This window comes from Hyperolius riggenbachi, chromosome 1 (genome assembly GCF_040937935.1).
Source record: "Hyperolius riggenbachi isolate aHypRig1 chromosome 1, aHypRig1.pri, whole genome shotgun sequence".
NCBI classification, from domain to species: Eukaryota; Metazoa; Chordata; class Amphibia; order Anura; family Hyperoliidae; genus Hyperolius; species Hyperolius riggenbachi.
The window spans coordinates 358,196,797-358,213,899 of NC_090646.1; the positions used below are offsets into that span (position 1 = coordinate 358,196,797).

The 17,103-nt window shown below is 41.1% G+C and overlaps 1 protein-coding gene across 1 annotated transcript in view; it reads left to right on the forward strand.

Annotated features, from left to right (window-relative positions):
* The window catches only part of CERS1 (ceramide synthase 1), a 95,965-nt gene that overhangs the window by 50,827 nt on the left and 28,035 nt on the right, over positions 1-17,103 (forward strand). The window contains exons 3-5 of the mRNA XM_068271279.1: positions 7,892-8,072; positions 16,481-16,642; positions 16,749-16,896. Of these exons, the coding sequence (XP_068127380.1) occupies positions 7,892-8,072; positions 16,481-16,642; positions 16,749-16,896 (491 nt within the window). The remainder of the gene's footprint in view (positions 1-7,891; positions 8,073-16,480; positions 16,643-16,748; positions 16,897-17,103) is intronic.

A 17,103-nucleotide genomic window follows, 5' to 3' on the forward strand; every position in this document is an offset into this window, starting at 1 on the left:
TAGGGTTAAGGCATCAGTAGAAGGAGGGTTCTGTGTGAGAATAGGGCTAGGTTCAGCAAGAGTAAAATATCTGTAAAATTTACAGATCTTTTACTAGCGGAATTACCACTGTCCAGTAGAAGAATATTTTACCGATATTCTACCAGCGACTATCTTTGGTGCCCAAATTACCAGGATGCCCATTTTACATGTGCACAATGTTACTGCCAGACTAATAAAGCAACAAGAGTTATTGTTAAAAAATTGCTGTGGGTGCCTGCAAGTTGCTGCTAATTCCCAGCCCTTCTTTATTAACTAACTCGCACTATGGTCTGCTCTGAACTAGGTTATACAAGCCAGGTCTGTTATTATTATTGTCTTGTAGTAGCAGAAGATACAGAATCAATGTAGGTTCGCAGGATCGCTTATGTTCTCTAATGAGCTCTACCTGAGAAAATCTCAGTAATGGATAGTGTACTCAGATATTTGACTCCAGGTTACATTCCGGTTGGCATCAGTTCATGTTCAAGTTATACGATTTAATGGGAAATCGGATTCAATGGAAAACAAAGGTTCATGTGTACTACCAACTGCAGTTGACCTGCAGTCAAACTCATGTTAACTTGATGCTGAACTGACGTCAGAATGAGCTTAAGGTTCCATGCACACTAATTCTACACTTCACTTTCTGCCAGACATTTGCACTCTGCCCAGATGAACTTTATGGTGGTTTAAAGAACCATCATCAAATTCACAGGTGTGGCAGCACAAGGAGGATCTGTCGAGACAGCAGTTCCCATTACGTAGCAGCTGCTGCACATTCTTAGTACTAAAGTAGAAGTCAAGGCAAAACTGTTCATTGTAGGATAGTGTGGAGAAGGGTTAGAACCAACGTCTTGGTTACAGATCCATAGGTCCAATGCAAATTTTACACTGCACTCTCCATCCCCAGCTCTGTATGCATAATTATTGCATAATACAGACCACCAAAACTGTGTGAGTGAGAGGTGTTAGCAGAGGAAAAGGAATCGTTTGACAATGATTAAAATTGTTCGAAGGGCATACAGAGGTGATCATTACCACTAGACCATTAATAAAGATCTAATGCAGCAGTTGGAGGAGGGACCTATTTAAGCCCATTGGGACCACTTTATTATTATTATTATTATTATTTATTTATATAGTGCCCATGGTGCTATTGCATCCTGTTCATCCCCTCTTGCTACCCCTCTTGTTAGAACCTCCATCATACTTTTCATGTCTATGTCTTTAGTGTGACATGTTCCTTTACTTTGTGTCACTGTTAAAGGTGGCACTGGGACAGGAAGTCCTCCAAAGGTGAACATTTTACGACCAAAACAGAAACTGTGGAAAATCTCCTAATGGGGCAGTTGGCAGAAGTCAAATTTCACTTTCACTTGTTCACAGTGGCCGTTGCGTTTCTTGTAAAAATAATAACGGAACAGGAAAAAAAGGGCAAACAGCAAAGCATATTGTCAATAAAAAGTATGACACAAACAGCATTAAAATCTGACAGTGGGCGTTGTTCACACTCTAAAACAAAACATGAAATTGACTTCCACTCTAATTCAGTTTAGTAGCAAAGCTACAATATACAAAATCTTGCAATATATGAGTAGATCGAACGTTAACATCAACCACAATTTTAGTTACATATTTCTGTAAAGGAAAATTAGGCAGGGGACCAGTCACTGGACTTTAAAGGACACCTTAAAGGGGAACTTCAGGCTAAACAAACATACTGTCATTAAGTTACATTAGTTATGTTAATTAGAATAGATTGGTAATATAATCTCTTACCCACTTTTAAAAGAACAGGCAAATGTTTGTGATTCATGGGGGCTGCCATCTTTGTCATGGGGGCAGCCATCTTTTTGGTTGAAAGGAGGTGACAAGGAGCAGGAGACACAGTTCCAACTGTCCTGTGTGCTGATCACCCCTCCCAGCTGCATGCGCTAGGCTTCAAATGTCAAATTCAAAATGTAAAAAAAAAAAATTGCACCAAAACAGCAGAAAGAGAACAACAAAATCAGAAATCCCATCATGCTTTGCACAGCATCAGGGAAAAAAAGCCCGGGCAGTTTTCTTCTGTGCAGCTAAAAATGAGGTTTGTATAAGAGAAACAAAGTTCTGATGCTGTGAAACTGTTAAAGAAACACGAAGCCTTTTCAGTGCTGCTGAGTCGATTTTTAGTCCGGAGGTTCACTTTAAGTGAGACAGATATATCATATTTATTTATTTTTAAGCAATACCAGCTGCCTGGTTATCCAGCTGATCCTCCGCTTCTAATGCCTTTAGCCATAGACCCTGAACAAACATGCAGCAGATCAGGTGTTTCTGACATTTAAAGAGAACCCGAGGCGTGTTTGTCAAATCATATTAGGACACAGAGGCATGTTCTGTGTAAAATGATCTGCCCCTGTGTCCTTCTATTGTGGCTCCAGCCGCCCCAGGCTCTGCTGTCCCCCCTAAAAAAAGCACCAGGCTAGCTACATGCAGATTCTCGCTAGCCTGCTATTCACCTCAGCCTGTCACTCATCGCCACTCCCCCGCCTCCTGTATTACACGGCTCCCCCACCTGTGTCCCTTCCCTCCACGCCTCCGTAAGCCGATTGGAGGAAGCTTACAGAGGTGGGGAGGGAAGGGATGCAGGCGGGGGAGCCGTGTAATACAGGAGACGGGGGAGCTGAGATGAGTGACAGGTTGAGTTAAACAGCAGGCTAGCGACAATCTGCGCATCGCTAGCCTGGTGCTTTTTTTTAAGGGGGGGGGGGGGGCTGAAGGCACAATAGAAGGACACAGAGGCAGGTCATTGTACACAGAACATGCCTCTGTGTCCTAATATGATTTAACAAACACGCCTCGGGTTCTCTTTACAGGAATACTATTAAACTATAGCAATTTGTCGCAACAGTCTAAATGATTGTATTAACATGTGTAAGGATGGGCAGGGTAAATATTATTGCTGTGTGTAGTCATTTTATTTTTAATAACCCTATAGGCAGCGTCCCCTTATCAAACTGACGGCGACGGAGAAGTGGATTATCTCATTATGAGAGGGGGGTTCCGCGTTCCTATTGACATACTGTAGTACTACGTGCTTCCTCACATCAGAGCGGAGAGCACGTGACCTGCCTCAATTAGTTACTCTGAGGAGCGAGAGACTACCACTCTCGTTCCTATTCTGCCCCGCAATAAAGTTTATTATTCCCAATCTTGAAATTATCTCTAATGCTGGCAGCCTTCTGTGGAAAACTCTCCACAGAGACTCGGCTCCTGCTTCGGGTTTCAGAAGAGCCGCTGCGAGCCTGCGTCACTGAATGTTTGCTGTTGCTATGCAACAGCAAACAAGAGAGCCAGAGGAGGGCGGTAGAGCTGCCGCGTAATCACGGAGAAACCCGGAGCCGAAGGTGGGGATGGGTGCAGCCACTGGCAGTCTCTGTGGAGAGCTTTCCACAGAAGGCTGCTGGTATTAGAGATAATTTCAAGATTAAGAATAATAAACTTTATTGAGGGGCAGAATAGTAGCGAGAGTGGTAGCCTCTCGCTCCTCAGAGTAACTAATTGAGGCAGGTCACGTGCTCTCCGCTCTGATGTGAGGAAGCACGTAGTACTACAGTATGTCAATAGGAACACGGAACCCCCCTCTCATAATGATATAATCCCCTTCTCCGTCGCTGTCAATTTGATAAGGGGATGCTGCCTATAGGGTAATTAAAAATAGAATGACTACACACAGCAATAATATTTACCCTGCCCATCCTTACACATGTTAATACAATAATTTAGACTGTTGCCACAAATTGCTATAGTTTAATAGTATTCCTTGAAGTCAAATCTGACAAGATTAGCTGCATGCTTGTTTCTGGTGTGATTCAGACACTGCTGCACTACTGCAGCCAAATAGATCAGCAGGGCTGCCAGGCAGCTATTGTTTAAAGCGGTATCGTCACCATAAAAATCAAATTTCAACAGCAACTGGTCTGAGTGTATTAAGTGATAAAGATGCTAAGCCTGCATTCAAAACTTTCAAAACTTTTTCTGCTGTTATGATTTGGAGTTATCACTTACTTAAGGAACACTGGCCCTTTAGTAGTCGTGACAAAGAATTGCATGCTGGGGGTTCTTTTTATCTATAATCTATTCCTCCTCTTCCCTTTATTTCCCTGCCAGCTTCTTATCTGAAACCGAATCCCCTACTCACTTGTGTTTACAAGCAAGGCTGAGGCGACTCAGCGATTGGAGGAGACAAGATAAAAAGTAAAGGGCAGAAATGACATCACGAGTTAGCCTTAACTGTGGGCAAAAGACATGGCCCTCACCAGGAACAGAATTCTCATAATTTACTATATAACATTCACTGAAATCAAAACATGGACAGTATAATATATGTGTTATGTAAGTAGATCAAGTATTTATCTACTTATATATGTGTTTTTTCTCTGGCATAGTATGGCTGATCCTACTGCTTTAACCATTTTAGCCTTTTGGACGTGACTGTCATGTCCAAAAGGCTGCTACTGTGCGCTCCTGCGTGCTCCCGTGCCGCCCCGTTTAGCCCTGAGATCAGTGAATGGGACATAGTTCCCATTCATTGATAAGTCCCCGGTAGAAAGAACGACGGCTTATTTGAGAAGCTGCGATCTTTCTGAAGAAAAAAAAAGTTTCCTGTCCTCCTTATACTATACTACCACTCTCGCTTCCAGGACTGGAAAAAAAAAATTTGAGTGTGGCCATCTTGTGGCCAAATAGTAAAACTACATCTACATACTTTTTTTTATGAAATAACCACACATTATTATACTTAAATTTAACTGTTTACCTCACACCAAAAATTACCAAAATACAATTTTTAATGGAAAAAAAATGACAACTAAAAAAAACCCAAAACATAAATAGTTAGCTAAGGGTCTGAACGTTTTTTAATATGCATGTGAAGAGGGTATATTACAAACATTTTTTTAAATTAAAAGCTTGTAAATAGTGATGGACGCAAAACTGAAAAAATGCACCTTTATTTCCAGATAAAATATTGGTGTCATACATTGTGATAGGGACATAATTTAAATGGTGTAATAACCGGGACGAATGGGCAAATAAAATACATAGGTTTTAATTATGGTAGCATGTATTATTATAAAGCTATAATGGTCAAAAACTGAGAAATAATGATTTTTTCCTAATATTACCATTTAAAATGCATGTAGAAAAAAAATAATTCTTAGCAAAATGTACCACCCAAAGAAAGCCTAATTGGTGGTGGAAAAATCAAGATATAGATCAATTAATTGTGATAATTAGTGATAAAGTTATTGTTGAATGAATGGGAGGTGAAAATTGCTTGGATGCATAAGGTGAAAAACGACTGAAGGCTGAAGTGGTTAAGATGAGATAAATGTGGCAGCCACCATACACTTCTCATTTCAAGTTCCCTTTCAGCCTGGCCATATACATACATCATTCACCTGTAACTATCTTAGTATAGATGAGTGCTTGGCTTCCCCATTGTAGGAGCTCTCTGGTCTGTGCTCACTGGTAAAAGTAGATTTCCATGCACTTTATAACCATACCATAGAGTTGAGTGGCTTAAACATCCAGAAGCCCATAGATACACTTTTGTTGAAGAGGTCCATGTTCAATGCAATAGAATGTAGCAAAAAAAAAACAACACACATCTTACACAGGTCATGACTACAGTGCACTGTCCACCTATTTCATTTCTCCCTTATAGTAGGTAATAGCCTCCATTACATAGCAAACAAGGTCCATTTCATCACCTGAGCAGAAAGTGGTAAGTGTGTCTACAGATGAATTGTTAGAATGTATGCTGAGGGAATTTTTGTGATGTTCCCCAAAAAGTGTACTGCCACCAGGGGGTGCAAGTAAGCATATTTAAATCATGCAGGCTGAGATATAAAGCTCTTTATATAGTTGTAGAAAATGACAGAAAGTCTGGTGTAGGGCTTATATATATTTTGGCAATATTTAAACACAAATTTAGCATTTAGAGGGCGGTCTCACCTTGCATTTTGTGCATGCACGATTCTGGGTTTGTGATTTTAGGTTTTTTTTTAATTTATGAACAAACATTCATGCACATTTTTGCAATTTGTATCGGTAGGCGAAAGTTTGCATTTTTTTCTGTGAATACCAATGAAGATAAATAACATGAAAATAAATCTCATTAACTGAAAACCGCATGTGATTTTTTTTCATGCAAATTGCGATTATTCTGCTTTCCCATTGACTTGCATTGAAACACACATTGTACATGAAAATAATCAGACCTTAAGTGCAGAAAGATCCTGATTGAAAATTCCCATACACGCTCAGATAAAAACTGATGCCATTGAAATACACTAGATGTGCGGTTTTCTCGATTTTGGAAAATCACAAGTTACATGCGAAGTCTGAATCCTCCCTCAATTTAAGTTCACATTGAATCCATTGTGATGTGCATGCGGCACATTGCTATAAATGTTAAAATTAGCATCTTGCAGTAACGCTTGCATCACAATGCACGTTACCTCATTACCATTCATTTGTTAAGCATGTTTAATGAGTGCATTGTCTGGTAGCTCATAGCTTGACTCGCATTATTATGATGGAGTCTGATGCACCGTGAAGCCAACGCACTGTTGTGTATGTGGCGTGCCCATTGCATTGTAACTTATGCATAGTGTGAACGTACTCTTAGGACAACTGGACCAGGATATGGTATTCAAAGGACTAGTGGTCATGACTAAATATAACTAGTTATTACTTTTCTGTTTCTTAAAATGGCTAAGTGTTTAGTATGCAGTTCAGTGTCCCACATGCTTGGAAAGTTTCTGCCTCTGTGCACTCTGCTGTCTGACATCACATCTTATACTGAGCTAAACAGAGACAGACTCTCAGTGAATTATTTATCTGCCTTAGACCTGCTCAGCTGTAACATGCTGATGTGAAGGACAGACAAGTACAAGATTCAAATATCTGCAGAGATGTACGCCACTCACAGGTGTAACTGGAAGCTGTTTTGTAGCCTTGTTCGATGAATAGTGTTGTACAGAATTAATTTCTAAGAAGACTGCCTTTCAAAGGTTACACAGGAGGCCTGATTTACTAAGCTTCTACAAGGCTGAAGAACAAAACAACCTACGTAATTCAGCAAATCTGGTCTGAATATGTATTTCAAAATAATTGTTTGCTGTTAGATAACAAAAATTTGCAGTTCTGGCATAGTTATTTAATTGTTTAAGACACTGACCTGTTGCATCACCAGTGATTACACCACAGGTGTCACAAAAACCGTACGCTGAATTATTTAATTGTTTAAGAAACTGAAGTGTTGCAAATTCTTGCACCACTACTGATTGCATCACATAGGTGTTGGAAAACATGTTACCCTCAGTAACTTGTTTAAGGCACTGACATGTAACATGTCAGTGTCTTAAACCATTAAATAACTGCAGATCACAGCAAGGATTCCTGAAAGGTTAATCAAGAGGCAACCATACATTTGCAGTCACCTGCACATCTGAATGGAGAAATATTTATTATAACTACAGCTTGGCCTGGATTTATTATAGCAGGTACATATTTGTTGTCACTTAGTAGACCGGTAAATAAATTGCAGCCAAGGTTTGCTGGATGCCTTATTGCTTCAGTGCACTCCAGTGTAGTCCAGCCCTGGAGGGCATTAGTAAATTAGGCTAGAAGTGAAGGGAATTACAATTAGTAAGCAGAGACATGCTTATTTTCTGGATGTACCTAATGCAAAGTTTGGTTGGGTTGTGTGTTCCAGAGCAATGCCACAGATTCCGACTTTTCTGTGTTTTATACATACATGTTAGGCCATGAACTCTTTTAGTTTCAGATAACATTTTAATTTTTCTTTGGTGGATCCTAGGTTGGACATCGGGGGCAGATATTCCTACGGAAATTGCCCTTCTATATCTTGTTCAAGGCAGTTTCTATGCACATTCAACATATGCAACCCTGTATATGGACGCATGGAGAAAGGACTCTGTTGTCATGATTGTGCACCATGTTGTCACTTTTACCCTAATCATTTTCTCCTATGCCTTCCGGTGAGTAAACTATTGGTTATGCAGGGTGGTAGAAGGGAAAGCAGAACAGCAGAGTCACTTGTACTGGTATCAGTTAGGTCACTCATTAAATACTATAAGTCATGCATGGATCTGTTGTTGATGTTCTTGTGATGTGTTTCTTCATTAGCTGCTAGAAGAAACTTGTAGCAATATGAGCACCATCTAACTGCTCCTGGTCCCAGAAGAGCTAAACGCTCAGTCTGTGTGGCTGCATACTCATTTGTAATTATTTATCCAGGTAGCATCCGCAATTGTCACATACAGTGCTGCCCATAAATGATTCATACCCCTGGCAAATTTTGACTTAAAAAATTACTTGCTGGTTGAATAAAAGTAACTTTAACGGGTAATGACATAGGTGTCTCCCAATAAGATGATGTGCAAGAGGCATTATTGTGGTGGAAAAACACATTTCTCAGATTTTATTTACATTTCAGCAAAAAGTGTCCAGTCCAAAATTATTCGTACAAGATTTGGAATTTACCATAGGGCTGCAGTCCGACCGTGCATAACCCTTCCCTGATTTACTTGAACCCATGCATTGGTGTAGCCAGTAGAAATAGCATAAAGAGAAAGTTTCGTGAATTGGCCTCAAACACCACTTTATCTGGATTCAATCATTATTTCTTGATTGCACAATCAATTCTCAAGTTACAAGTAGGCTTCTTTAAGGAACCAATACACAAATACCTGTTTAAAAACTGTTTCTGCGCAGAATTCAGTATGTATTTAAAACCGAGAAGCCTTCCCACATATCCCCCAGATGTTCAATCTAGGCTTGTGTGCATGGAGTCTGTCAAAGGACTCTTATGCTCCATGCACACAAGTCTGGTCTGCCTGACTGTCACTCAACAGCACACCACCATACACACAGCAGCTGCTTTCCCCCTTGTGGGGATAAGTCCTTTTGTAGATTAGCAAAGAAGCTGCAGCAGAAGCATAAGCCGGCCAAGCACTAGCACAGTTCCACAAAACTTCACAGGCAGATATAAAGCAACAAGAAGCGGATAGGAAGCGTCATCAATTATGCATCATTCCTCCAATATTGTCAATATACGTGCGCCAGCCTGTTGAGCGTGTCAGTCTCTCACTTGCTCCAAAAGAAGCGCCCTGAAGAAGCGTCATGTGATGCGAAACGCGTCGGTGGGAGGAGCCTATCGCCGCATTACGCTTGTGAAGCGGCCCCGCTGCCTAGCGCCGACACTGTCAGCTAGCCTGGCCTAACCTGCACTACGCCAGCCAAAGCGAACTGTGCCCATCCTAGAGCCTAGATGCTCCGCACATGTGAAGGACACCATGAGCGCGTTTGTGCAGCATGCCAATACCGGAGGTGGTCATAGCCGAGACGGGCCCTGCTGAGGGGAGCATGTGTGGTGAGCCCAGCATCCTCAAAGGGACAGCAACAGTTACCTGGATGCGAGAGGACATGTGGAGCAAGTGAGGGACTGACACGCTCAACAGGCTGGCGCAAGTATATTGACAATATTGGAGGAATGATGCATAATTGATGACGCTTCCTATCCGCTTCTTGTTGCTTTATATCTGCCTGTGAAGTTTTGTGGAACTGTGCTAGTGCTTGGCCGGCTTATGCTTCTGCTGCAGCTTCTTTGCTAATCTACAAAAGGACTTATCCCCACAAGGGGGAAAGCAGCTGCTGTGTGTATGGTGGTGTGCTGTTGAGTGACAGTCAGGCAGACCAGACTTGTGTGCATGGAGCATAAGAGTCCTTTGACAGACTCCATGCACACAAACCTAGATTGAACATCTGGAGGATATGTGGGAAGGCTTCTCGGTTTTAAATACATACTGAATTCTGCGCAGAAACAGTTTTTAAACAGCTATTTGTGTATTGTAACTTGAGAATTGAGGCCAATTCATGAAACTTTCTCTTTATGCAAAATTATTCGTACCCTTCTCAATAATCAATAGAAAAGCCTTTATTGGCTATTACAGCAATCAAACGTGTCCTATAATTGCAGACCAGCATTTTGCATGTCTTCACAGGTATTTTTGCCCATTCATCTTTAGCAGTGATCTCCCATTCTTTCAGGTTGCCATCACTCTGATATTTAGCTCTCTCCACAGATTCTCAATTGGATTTAAGTCAGAACTCTGGTTGAGCCACTCCAAAACGTTAATGTTGTCTGCTAACCATTTCTTCACTACTTTTGCTGTTTGTTTTGGGTCATTGTCATGCTGAAATGTCCACTGGTGCCCAAGGCCAAGTTTCTCTGCAGACTGCCTGATGTTGTCGTTAAGAATCCTCATGTATTTCTATTTTTTCCTGGTGCCGTTTACTGTGATTAGGTTCCCTGGTCCATTGGTTGAAAAACACCCCCAAAGCATTAGGTTTCCACCACCATGTTTGAAAGTGGGGGTGGTGTTCTTTGGGTTGAAGGCTTCTCCTTTTTTACGCCAAATGAAGGAAACATCATTGTGACCAAACAATTAATTTTTTGTTTCATTTGACCATAACACGGAAGACCAGAAGTCTTCTTCTTTGTCCAGATGAGCATTTGCAAATGCCAAGGGAGCTTTTGTGTGCCTTATCTGAAGAAGTGGTGTCCTCCTTGGTCTGCATCTGTGGAACCCAGCAGTGTGTAGTGTTCGTTGGATTGTCTGCCTTGAGACATTGCCACCAGCAGAGCCCAGAGTCACCAGGATGGCCTTGGTGGTGATCCTTGGACTATTTTTCACCTCTCTCACTATCCTCCAGGCCAGCACAGGTGTAACTTTTGGCTTCCGATCACGTCCTCTGAGATTTTTCACAGTACGGAACATCTTGTATACTTTGCACGGTAACCACTGGAACTTGAAAACATTTAGAAATGGCCTTGTAGCCCTTTCCTGACTTGTGAGTAGCCACAATACACAGCCACAGGTCCTCAGTGAGCTCCTTTGTCTTAGCCATGTCTGTACACAAACCAACTGCAGAGAGCTGTTTTTCACCTGTTAAGTTGATTAAAACAGCTGTTAGCAATTAATCAGGGTAATTAGGATGCTTTAGAACAGCTTGGACTATTTGGAATGGTATAGAACTTTGGATTTTCCCACAGACTGTGACAGTTTGTGAAGGGTATGAATAATTTTGGACTGGACACTTTTTGATCAAATTTAAATAAAAGCTGAGAAATGTTTTTTTTCTAACACTGCCTCTTGTACATCATCTTATTATCATTTGGGAGACACCTATGTAATTTCCCGTTAAAAACATTACTTGCTGGTTGAATAAAAGTAACTTTAAGTAAAAATTTACCAGGGGTATGAATAATTATGGGCACCACTGTATTTCAGTGTGTATGTGTGTCAGAGTAGTTTGAAAATAAAATAGCTTTAATACAGTCTTGTAGAAGTCTCTTCACGAGTAAAACTGTCCTAAGGGAGATATGGCACAAGAAAAGGTGGTATTAAAGGACAACTGAAGTGAGAGGGAGATGGAGGCTGCCATATTTATTTCCTTTTAAGCAACACCAATTTCCTGGCTATCCTGCTGATTCTCTGCCTCTAATACTTTTTGCCGGAGACCCTGAACAAGCATGCAGCAGATCAGATATTTCTGACATTATTGTCAGATCTGACAAGATAATCTGCATGCTTGTTTCTGGTGTTATTCAGACACTACTGCAGCCATATAGATCAGCATGGCTGCCTGGCAACTGGTATTGTTTAAAAGGAAACAAATATGGCAGCCTTGCTATTCTGCTCACTTCAGTTGTAATTTAAGAATATTCGTAAAGTACCCTTACTGATACGTATTGGCACTTGTCCCTCTTAATTTGCCTAATCCTAGTGTATTCCCCTACTGTAAATTCTGACTGCTTAAAGAACGCTCCTTCCTGAGATGTAACCCTAACCTCCTCTCCAACACAATCCCCTTCTTACCACCTGATCCGAACCATTCTGTCTAACATACTGTAATCCCCTTGCTAATAGCGAACATAAAGGACACCTGTGACTTTAAAAAATAAAGCCTCAGTAGGGGGATGCCTCTGGGTGGTTCAGAGGTTTCCCCAGTCTTCCTCCTCTGCTGGGACCCTCTACACAATCTTCATCTTTAATGTTGAATATTGCTAGTAGCCCTGCTAGCCTGTGTTTATAAGAGTGCAGTAGCCTGGAGCCGCTTGTGCACAACTTTTTTCTCTGTGCATGATTGATTCCATACTACTGCATAAGTGCAAAGTCACTGATGCTTGCATAGTGCGGCCACGCTCGTACTTGGAGGGGAGTGTGGCTGCAAAGATGAATAGGGTCCAGGCAGGCAGTGGAGGGGTTGTGGTAGATCAGGGTAACCTGGAGCATCAAGAGGCTTCCACCTACTGACATAAGTATGTAATTTTTTTCTTTTAAGCTGCAGGTGTACTTTAATCTTGCTAACAATAAGAAGTAAAAAGTAACCTCCCCTTTCCCTGTCTCCAAACAGTAACCCACCTAATATTGGCACTTAACTACTAAAACCTACCAGTTAACCCCGGTACTCATATATTTCCTCTTCAGTAGGAATCATTGCGAATTATACCAGCAATGTCCGCATTATGTAGAATTATATGTGCACTTGTGTCAATGTTTGGTAAAATTGTCATGCTCTATTTTATCAGCTGATAAAACAATTTCACCATACTTTTAGTGGTGATGACTTCCTCCGCTTTACAGGGTAACTAAGCTTAATCAACTATCAACCTGTGACTATGAAAAATAAATGACTCATTAGAGTAATGAGAACCTGTTTACACTTGGTGCAGTTCTACTTTACGTCTATTATTGTAGGAACAGGCTTGTTTAAAGATAATATAAGAAGCCATGATGAAAAGTGCAACTGAAAATAAAGAGAATTCAGTTCATGAAGCTTAAAACCCAATTTCAGTTTTTATTTTTCCTACCACCCACTACCTACACTAAAGATGTATTCCCCCAATTCCTGACCCTCGTATGTGGGTTGATAAAGGCATTGTGAAACTTTGGGACATCACAGAAGGGCAGGACATTATGCAGTGTAATACCCTTAAACCCCAATATTCCCTACCTAATTATATGTATTTCCATTATCTTCAGCTCCGCTACGCATTCCAGGCTCAGTTTGGCACTCACAATTTGATTATGAAATCTCACTCTATGAAAGAACTGTTAAGTCATTCAGGCCACACGGACATTACTGGTACCTCCTTACATTATGGAATCTTAATAAAGGCTGACATGGGCAGTGTTAGGAAACTTTGCTTGTTTGGAAACAAGACATTTCTGATCTGAGGATGAGTGAATGGAGGTTACCTCATGCTTTTAGAAAACACCTATAGCAGCATATCATAAACTACTGCTCTTAAATATTTATACCAGACACACCTTATACTTTATAGGCTCTCAACTATGGAGAATACTAGTCAAGATATGTGCTGGAGATGTAATGCATGAGGTGCGTAATTATTCCATATGTTCTGGTCAGCACAAATCGCTGGCAGTTCTCGCAGTGGTGAAGGCCAACTTCTTAGGCTGTTAGTGTTGCTGCTGTTCCACAGCTCCACAAAGGTAAAAGAGGAACTCCATTGAAAATAATGTAATAAAAAAAAGTGCTTAATTTTTACAATAATTATGTATAAATGATTTAGTCAGTGTTTGCCCATTGTAAAATATTTTAAATCCCTGATTTATATTCTGACATTTATTACATGGCTGGCAGGTGATGTAGCTGCTGCTTACTGTTTTGGCAGTTGGAAACAGCTGTAAACAGCTATTTCCCACAATGCGGACAGGAAACTGCCAAGAGTAAGTACTCAGAATTTCTTTGTGAGAGGGGTTTTACCACAATATCAGCCATACAGCACCCCCTGATGGTCTGTTTGTGAAAAGGAATAGATTTCTCATGTAAAAGGGGGTATCAGCTACTGATTGGGATAAAGTTAAATTCTTGGTCGGAGTTTCTCTTTAATATACTTTCAGTTACTGTGTTTTAACCTTAAATACAGAGTTCATGATATGTATATAGACTGGGATATAGTACTGTATTAGCTAGGCCTATTATTATCATTGAGTCTCAAGCAACCAGAAAGCACACTTATCCGACATCAGCCAATCCTATCAAGAGCTGAGTCATGCCTCTTAACTTTTTGGGAGAGATATCCATTGCAGAGCGGAAAATACTTTTAGGGTCCATTAACGCTGAATCAGTTGCTATCAGTTATAACTAACTGACAACTAATTAGAAAGGTAATGTCCATGTTTCCCTATGGCTCAGTTCACATTAGATGCATTTTAACTGAAGCTTTTTCACGATGCACTGCTACGTAACAACTGATCTGTTAAAACACATCCGTTTTTTCAGCATTCAGTGTGAATAGGCCCTTAACTAGGTTACTTCTATTTTATGCCAGGAGACTGATAGCTTTGAAATGGAAAAGCACCTTGGCACCAACGGTGGCAGAATTTCTGACTACTGTTAACATGCAGGTGCATGTCTATAAAATATATATATGAAATTAGAGGTTCCAAAAATAGATTTTATTAGATTTAGACCTGTTAGTTATCCATGTTCAAACTTGATACGTACGGTAACTAACTGCCTTAAAGGGAAGTTTAAAGAGACTGTGTATTAAAAAAAAAGCCCTCTGGGAGATACATACCTAGGTGGAAGCCTCAGGGTCCCAATGAGGCTTCCCCCTCCCCTGTAGCTTCGGGGAATGCAGCGCTGGCTCCCCCGTAACAGAGATCTATTTACCTCTCTGTGATCTTGCGCAGGCATACTAGCGGCTCTTTGTTCAGCTAAGGCTAATAGCTGAGCCCGATCGATCGGCGCTACTGCACAGGCGCAGTAGAGCGGATCGATCGGGTTTGGCTATTTCCTCCTTAACTCAAATGAAGAGCAGCTAGGGCGCCTGCGCAGGATCACTGTAGGTAAATATTTACCTCGCCGTGATTGGGAGGGTCTCGGCAAAGCAAGGAGGGACGGGGAAGCCTCGTTAAGATCCAGAGGGTTCCCCCTCCCAAGGTAAGTATTCCCCAGAGGTTTTTTTTTAAACACAGATCCTCTTTAAGTGACGTGTGACATGATGAGATGTGGATGTACCGTGCCAAGCGCACAAATAAATATGCAGTGATGCTTTTCTTATTTCTCTGTCTAAAAGAGTTAATATCCAGCTATGCAACTGACTGTTTTTCTCGATTTGGGACCCAGTTGGAGTACTGATAAGGAATTACAGCCATAAAATACTTTGCTCTCAGAAGCCCAGTCCTCTGCACTTAAAGCGGAACTGTAAATTCATTAAAAGAAAAAAAAACTGTTTCACTTACCTGGGGCTTCCCCAAGCCCCCAGCAGCCTTCCTGTCCTGCGGCGGTCCTCAACGAGCCTCCGTTCTCCCGCGCCAGCTAGTTTCGTTACCGTCGTTGACGGCAACTGCGCCTGCGCACCCAGGGCTGCGAGAAGCTTTCTTTGCTTTCCCGCCCGCTATAGCGTCTTGGGGAAGCCCCAGGTAATTGAAACAGTTTTTTTTGTATGAAAAACAGTTCTGCTTTAAAAAAAACAACCTAGGTGTGCTGGATCTCTTTTGATATCCCCACTAAAGAGGCCTTAGATAAGGCCCGTATTGTGCCAGTGTCACCATATGGCATATCTTATGAAGTAATGCCATACACAGGCTAGTATGCGTACCTATGATTCAGCTGCTGGAAGATTTGGGCGCAGGGTAAAGCCGATAAACAGCTTACCCTGCTCCTGCACAAGTCCCGGCGGCATTAATTACTATTCCCCCTCCAGGCCACCATGGACAGTGGGGTAAAGATGTAATTCGGCTGCCAGCTATTTCTGTGCCCACCGAAGTACAGTGTTTTTTTTTTAGTAATTTGTGCTCCGTCTTTTGGTCTCCGGCGCTGAAATTACTCACTGAGCATAATTCATATTATAAATCACATAGTCTTAATTCCTATTAAGGCCTATGTTGGCACCGGTTGCTCCCAAATCCCCTGCGCTGTTTTTACAACGTTCGGCTAGGATAATCAGCCATCAGGCATCCAAAGAATCATCAGATAGGTTTGGAGCCCAATGTAATAATATATTGTAATATATCAAATTGTGCTCTAGCGAAGCTTGGCAGAGTTCTCAGACAGAGGCAGCTGGAATGTATATTAACCATGGGGGCCAGGAATTAAGTATTCCTGACTGAGGTCCAATGTTAAGTTTGTAGGTGTTCCAAACCCTATCAATAAGCATTTGTTCTGAAAGTCATCTCTCTTTCTTCTTACCAGAGTAAAGTGATTGTGGTTTGGCTACTATGTATTTCCACTTTGTTTATCATGCCTGCTCTTCAGATATAGCGTACTTGTGGCCAGTTTAATGTTGGACAAGGCCATACTATTTGAATATTCTAAAAACATATTTCTCTTATTGTTTACACTCTTTTAGATACCACAACATTGGGATCCTGGTACTTTTTCATCATGATATAAATGACATATTATTAGAGTTTTCCAAACTCAACGTCTACTTCAAAACAAGAGGTGGAACTTATCACAGTGTTAATGGCATCATTACAGATATCGGATCAGTCCTGTTTAGTGTGAGTTGGTAAGTCTTTATTCACAGGAGTCTGTCACCTGTCATTCTGTCATCCCTGCTTTTTATTATCAAATTGTTGAAATAGTTCTATAGTTTGTCACATTTCTGCTCACAGGTTCTGGTTCCGACTCTACTGGTTTCCCATGAAAGTGCTTTATGTCACGTGCTGTTCCAGCCTCGTCTCCAACCCAAATATCCCGTTTTATTTCTTCTTCAATCTTCTTCTATTTGCACTGACACTCATGAATATTTATTGGTTTCTGGTGAGTATGCAAGAAGCTTATAAGTAGTTACACTCCCTGTGTTTATGCCAGTACCTTAACCAGTGTGCGATGTTAATTGTGCCTTTATGTCGTCATTGATCCTACTGAGATCTTACTATGATTTGAAAAACTAATTGCCTCTTCCTGATTTGCCTTTTTATTGCATATGTTCGTCATTGAATGGTTTCTGATTTTTAAAGTGGCGCT